This window comes from Rhagoletis zephyria, unplaced genomic scaffold, assembly GCF_001687245.7.
Source record: "Rhagoletis zephyria isolate East Lansing unplaced genomic scaffold, Rhagoletis_zephyria_1.1 Rzeph_scaffold_14541, whole genome shotgun sequence".
NCBI classification, from domain to species: domain Eukaryota; kingdom Metazoa; phylum Arthropoda; class Insecta; order Diptera; family Tephritidae; genus Rhagoletis; species Rhagoletis zephyria.
In genome coordinates this window covers 1-7,303 of record NW_016171610.1, presented here as the reverse complement: position 1 = coordinate 7,303, position 7,303 = coordinate 1, and the positions used below count along the sequence as shown (strand labels likewise).

At 37.2% G+C, this 7,303-nt stretch overlaps 1 protein-coding gene across 1 annotated transcript; it reads right to left on the bottom strand.

Annotated features, from left to right (window-relative positions):
• Nucleotides 1-248: 248 nt before the first annotated feature.
• Nucleotides 249-7,288, bottom strand: Gnpat (dihydroxyacetone phosphate acyltransferase). Its single transcript, XM_017634924.1, has 6 exons — nucleotides 7,207-7,288; nucleotides 3,643-4,213; nucleotides 3,030-3,577; nucleotides 2,366-2,950; nucleotides 943-1,107; nucleotides 249-874 (listed from the first exon to the last, which is right to left on the bottom strand). Exons 2-6 carry the CDS (start codon nucleotides 4,196-4,198, stop codon nucleotides 521-523), a joined length of 2,208 nt encoding a protein of 735 aa, XP_017490413.1. The 5' UTR covers nucleotides 4,199-4,213; nucleotides 7,207-7,288; the 3' UTR covers nucleotides 249-520.
• Between the last annotated feature and the right edge of the window lie 15 nt (nucleotides 7,289-7,303).

Below are 7,303 nucleotides of genomic sequence, written 5' to 3'. Positions count from 1 at the left end.
TCCATTTGCTTATTTCTTTTCAGTTACTTAAGGAATGCCAAATAACAATTTTCTGCTAAGTTAACGTATTTAATAAACTCGTTTTGACAAAATGTTGTAGTTCAAAAAAATATCCCAACTATGCCTCTAAAATGCATGTAGCGCGGATGACTTCCTTATTTGAAATTAATTCAATGCCACAGATTTGGGACCGAGCCTTCCTATGGATTCCGTGTCTCCTTAAATTATTCTATTTCTTTGGTCCATCGTTGCTTATACATACGTTGTATATCAAGCTTTTACTGGCTGAATATTTTCTGCGCCCAATTATGACCAATTTACCATTCAGGACATTTATTTAGGCATATAGGGATACTAACTTCTACTTTGTGCTCAAGAAAATATTCTAATTGAACTAAACGAATAAGTCGATTATTAAGCGTAGTATTGGCAAAATGAAAACTAACATAAAAAAAACAAAAGCGACATGACAATTCTTGGCCTGTGCCACCAGCGTACTTCTGCTACGTTGTTTTAATAGTTATAACTTAGAAGGCACGGAGTTTATTTGTTCGCTCGTTGCTCTATAGTATTGTTGAAATGGCAATAACTGACAGTAGCACAATAGTTCTGCTTCCAATGATCTTAACGGTTTACCAGAAGAATGCTGCAGCATGCCATTTTCCTTATTCTTAAGCAGATATCCGGCTTGTTGAAATGAGTACAATGCGATATTTAAATTATCCAGGGCCAGACAATAAGGATGTACATTCCTGGCATGCTGTTGTTGTAGAAGTTTCTCTATACGCTGCTGCATGTGTATAAGTATATCCTTTGTGCTAAATTCATTGGAAATTTCACTGATGGAAGGTGATGCCAAACTAGGGGTGGGAAACTATTGAAAATGTAGATACAAAAATGTTTTTATTTGTTAGCAAAATTTTAATATTTGGTTCCAGTTACCTCATTAACGGTTACTGCTAGTTGGTAGTATACGCATAGAAAAGGCGCTAACGAGGACAGTATAACGTTAGTAGTTTCGTTTTCGTTAAAGGAGATTTGACCGTTATTGGATTCTATTGTCAGCATGCCATGTTTCGATAGTAAGCTGAGATTTCGCTCGAATTCCTATGAGGGTAATAAAAAATTAAACATTATTCAAGGAAAAAAACAATAGTGCGCCTGGGCCACACTAAGGAAGTGAAACTTTTCTACAATCATTTCTTTATAATTTCTAATTGCAGACGGTCTAATTTTGATGTAATGACTATGGTACTTAATTGGGAATATTTTATTGGTTTAAAATTATTGTGCCATCGACTCGCCAAAAGCTAGCGAGTGGCGAAACGAACCAAATCACTGAGATACAACCAAACACACCATCGTTTGTCGCAGCTAGCTAACTTTGTTGTTGCTTTCGTCGCATACAAAAATTTTTCTTTAAGCGAGCTTAAGTCAAACTCAGCGAGCAGAGAAGTGGCGAATCGAAAGCGTCTTATATATATAACAGTAATTGAGAGTTAACATTATTTTTATTGTATGATGTCATACGTATCTCACCGCCGCTGGAGATTCACCACGGAAATTCATATAACGATCAATGTAATTTTCCGTTTTCCATACATTTTTTATTTGGACTAGCGTGGTGAATCTCCACTGGTTATGGCAAGCGGCATACTTGTATTTTATTCATATTCCATACGTTTATGATAGCCGATGCATGCATTTATGAAAAAAAAATCTGATTTCCCCGACTACTTGGAAAATACAGCCTCAGTAGTAATGCGTTATCTTATTTTAGATTCTTTTCGTCGATTATTTATAGTTAACTGACATTTTTTATTTAGTAATCCGATCATAGGCTGATCTCGTGAAAAATTTACATTGATTTTCCCCCAATTCTGAGATGATAACTATAATTACAATTTGCTTTCTGTTTTCCATACTATGTATGTACATTAAGCAACACATATTCACATTACTCTGGCAGTGTCCCGACAAACAATTTGTACAAATTTTTCAATAGAAGTTCGCTGTAATGTACCAATCGTGTGACTTGTCGCCCAACTTTTTATTTTGTAAAAAATGTACAAATCTGTACAAATTTACCAGTCGTATGACACTGCCTTTAAACTCGATCTCAAACTGAATACTTAGTCATTATCTTAGCTGCGTAGCTTTTCTATATCCAAATTCAACGATTATATAAAAGGCCATAAAGAGAGAGAGAGAGAGAGGGAGAAGAAATAGAGAAGCACATTCGTTACATCTCAAGTGTCACACTTTTTCGTGACAATTTTGAAAGAAATTTCACTCCAAAAATAAATATGTAAATGTTTCCATATGTTGGCCGTAAGCCGTTTTATAAACTCTCGCAATCACTCACCTCCATGTCCCTGTTGGATTCAATTATAAATTCATGCTTGAAAATATCATCAAGTGTAGCGACACGTTCCGACAAGCTTGCTACAACCGTAGAATAGCTGCTGGTAAGCGCTTGGCTTGCCTTGTCTGTGTGACTTTGCTGCTCTTTCCGCAATTGAAGTGCAGCAAGTATAAGATATGACGGGCGCGCAAGCCAAAACATGCAGGGATTTATATACAGCTGTAATGTTAGAGCCGGCACAGCAACAGCCATGATCTGCGGCAGTAGCGCATGTGCCTTCAGTCTTTTGGTATCGATCTCCTGTGCCAGCTGCGCTGCGGCGACCTGCGTAAATTGCAGTCGTTCATTGTGAAAATGTACAATATTCGAATGTATTTCAACGGTTTCGACTATTTCCTCTTGGAGACGATTCAAGTCGGTGGCAACATGAGCTCCCAACTCCTCGAACAAATACTTCAGCTCGCTAATACCGCACGCTAACTTATCAATGTTAACCGAATGTTCTGCGTATAATTGACTAGCATAGTAGAGACTTAGCAGGTTAAACGTACTAATAACGATGCGCCGTTGCTGTTGATAAATTACCTGTCAAGTTGCAAAAATAAAAATTCATATTGACATGAAGCTGGAAGTAGATGGCTGTTCAAACAGTAAGCACACAAACCTCGTTAGCCAGCTTCTTTATCAAATCTAACTCGCACTTGTCCAACTTTTGCAAATGCGCACCCACGGCAGCCCGTTGCATACGATCTGCTCCCGTATGTCCAAAGAATTCACGCACAGAAATCGGTGCGCCGAAATCCAGGTACATTTTGCCAAAACGTTCATCGATAATCTTCAACGCCTTGAAGAAGCCCTTAGTTGTCTCTTTTGGCTTTGGCACACCCAAAAGTTCGTAGACGAACAATTGTTCCTCGAGTACGCGTTCATAGGATATACTGACTGGCACAATGGTAACATCTGGCACCTCCCCGGTGAAGTAGGGAAGCAATGCCATTGAGAGCAATCCAATCTTCGGCACAAGTGCCTTGAAGTTGCGACTGCGCGTTCCTTCTATAAAAAACTCAACACCGATGTGATAAACGGAGATCAATGAATACATATATTCGCGAAAGATGTCCCAGTAAAGTTCGTCATTTGAGAAGGAGCGACGCATAAAGAAAGCACCGGTTTTACGCAGCATTGTGCCCATGCCAAACATGGCATGAAAGTCTAAATATGCATTAGAAACATAAAAAATTTCGATGTTTATGCCATTAAAAATGCAGCTTACTCACCCATTCCGGCCGCTATTCCAGGTATTTCAATGTCGTAATAGAAGCAAATGTATGACATTAGCACAAAATCCATATAGCTACGATGGCTGGGCAAATAGCATACAGGATTACGACCCAACTGTTCACGAACTGTTCGAATACTTTTAGAATTCACGTAAATTCCCGAGAGGATGCGTTTTGAAATCGCCGTTATGGCCATACCGCACCAGCGTATAATCGGCAAGTTACGCTCCAGGCCGATTTCATCGATGATCTCCTTCACTTGCTTTTCGATCTGCTTCGCTGGACAATTATTCGCTTGCGCGTAATGCTCGATAATTTTTCGCACTTTTTCGCTGCGAAAAACATGTCGTTTTAATGTTTGTGGATTCAAGTACCGCTCAAACTCATTGGCCACTTGGGGTTTGTACTCCTTGGTCATTACCGGTTCTTTGCCGCTGGCGATGATATTTTCAAAATCCTCCATATAACTGGTAGCACCGGTTGATGGAAAAGTGGATGGCACCAACCCAGGCGTTAGTGGGTGAGCAAATGATGGGGATGACCCCGTCTTCATTTTGACTTATTTTGGCTGAAAAAAAACCATTTATTGAATAAGAACCGGAAAAAATATTGGGCTTGGTTAACAATTCGAATATGATTGGAAAACCAATCTTTAATAGATTAGTATTCGATTCGAGAACCAGGCCATTCTCCAGCAAATCGGAACCTTTGTTATCTAATGTATTATCACTTCGTTATGATTTCGAAATCCAGTCCATTATCGAATTAAAATTTTAATGAGAGGGAGTAATTAGCGCAGTTAAGGATTTTGTGCATTAGCTCCTGCATTTGCATATTCGTTGCATTGTAAATTTACAACAGTAAAAGGAGCACGGTTGCCACGGCAGCAAGCATAAAATTTGCAAATGCAATTCCACTTGCAAATCCAAGACCATTTCCACAACATTATGAACAGCCCTATAGTCTTACACTCCCCTCCGGGAATGAGCTGGATTTCACTTCCCCTCTAGTTACTATGGTTTTAATTTTTTTCGAACCCATCTGGAGTGTATTTCCAATATACCGAGCCCCAACCGCTAAAAAGATGTAAGCAACTTTTTTTTTTTTTAATTTTCTATTTGATGCAGTATTAGATACATTTCTGCATCAAAAATACTAAATACAAAAATACTATGGAAAACTAAGGTTTGTTATGAGTTCGTTCTCAGTTCGGTATGCGAAGCCCACTTTCGAACGTTCGCAAACTGTTTAAAGGGCAGTTAAATACCCACATACTTATATATACATACATACATATGTATTTATATTCTCATCCAAATGGAAAAAGACGTAACTAATATCGCCACGTAAAATGCAAAATGCCTTAACTAATAACATAGTTCTTGTGTGTGAAGGGCCATTGTGTTGTTCATGTTTTATAATCAAATTTAATGATTACACCTTTTGAACTCAACTTCAACATTTTTCGGAAATGTGTATACAGTCAGCGTTAAAAATATGCATATCCTGACTGACGTTTTGACGAAAAGGCCCATTTTTGTGTTCTCGGGCTGTTGAGAGGCACTTTGAGAGAGTAATTTTGGTTTCTCACTAGCGAGTAGTTATAAAAATTCAAATTTTAACTAATAAATGCATATCGTTATCTTAATTCCCAAAGGCCCTAACAAACACTTTTTTCGAAACCGCATTTATCACAGATTTTGTAGCATGAAAACGACTTTTTTCTATATCTTTATTGCAGTATTACGAGAATAAGAAGCATATATGTACATATATATATGCATTTCTTTCATACGATGCGGGCCCTACTAACAATTTGTACACTTATGTTGATTTTATGCGAACGCCTATCCTTTAAATTCTGAATCCAGGAACTCAATTTTTGCAGTTCAAGTCCAGCTGTTCGGCCTATATTATCTATGTATTAAATGCTTCAGGATTTTTTTTTAAACAAAAGCAGCATAATACTCGTAAAACAATTCAAAGCGCCTTCTTTCTTTTCGCCGATTCAGATATGATCAGTCCGCGAAATGAGACTAAAAAGGACTTTATTTGGCTGCTACCTACACTGAGGGAAAAAAAATATTAAAATCAAATAGAAACGTAATTGATCTTACTATAAACGTCAACGAAAGTACTGTATATTGGTGAATATTCAATTCAATTACGCGCATATTAAAATGGCCGCGTTCGTTATGAAAAAGCATCCGTGAAGTGAATAATCAAGACAAAAACTAAAAAAAAAAAAAATTGAATTTGCATGTTACCTGCAGCGGAATTCGAACTTTGACCATTGCTGGATATCAACAAATTGTGGCATGCATCTTTGCGCACTCAACTACACCCAGGCATATAAATTTGCTTTCAAATGTTGAATATCCATCAACACCACAGCACGCGATTTGTACGGATAAACATGTACTATGTATGAATGGGTGTGTTGTCACCGCTCTCAGAGCGGCGCTGCTGCATGCTTGGGGTGTGTATGTACACTCATATATATACTCAGATGTCAAGAATGATAGAATACAAGATTGCGCCGATCAGAGAGGATTTTTGAGAATAACTTTTGTTTGACGTAACACTGGTGCGATTGCGAGAGAGAAATGCCAAAACGTGAGCAAGAATGGAAGAAGAAGAAAAAATGTTGCAAAGAAAACGTAAACAAGTTGCACAAGTGACGTCATGCAAACAACGATTGTGTCAAATTCGTTAAGAGAGGAATAGCGGTCCGAGATCGGCGCAACCTGTGTATTCTCTCAATCGTGCTCAGATGTGATACGTGCGTAATAAATTTTGTATGAAAATATTATTTTTAAATTCGAACATTTTTAAACGATAATCAAATATAAAGTATTCATTTGTACTATACATTATTTCCCTCAGTATATAAGTCCAGTTTTTTGAATGAAAAGAATTGCGAAATTGAAGTGAAGAGGGATGTATTTTGAACTGTAAAATCCCCAGATCAACCTTTTCTCTTATAGTAGGCGCCATAGACGGTGCGTCTGACTCACGAGTCATCTGTGTACGTGTTGACTCGCCTTTCGACTACACACAGTTGAGTCATTCCGAGTCATGCCAGAATAATGTCGGTGTAACTAACATATATTTATTTTTACCAACACATCCAAACCGACTCTCGAGTCAGACGCACTGTGTATGTCGCCTATAACACATATTGTTCATCTCTGACGATAAATGATCTGAAAAGTTACTTTTAAAAGATTTAATTCGAAAACAATACAAATAGTTTAAAACAAGTATTTTTTTTTTAAATTCATGACACTAAAACTTGTTACGGGCATTTTCTTCTGTTTTAGATCATTTTTAATGATTATTAAGAGCATTTTGTAATTTGTTATGGTAATTTTCTTCTAGTTCTCTTAGGTCACCAAAATCGGAGCTTGATAACCACACTGCTTACACTTTTGATATCTTTGCAAATAATTCAACATTCATTGCAAAATCATCTTTGTTTGGAGAATTTCTATTCTAAATATTTATCGATTTCATCACTTAAAACTAAGAAATTTTAAATTGGTTGAAACGAAATCATACTTGCTCAGAACGTACATCAAATAATCGTCATTTTGTAGCTCTTCGGTTAGTTTTCCAGTTGGTATATTGGTGTTAATAAACCTTAATGAACATGAAA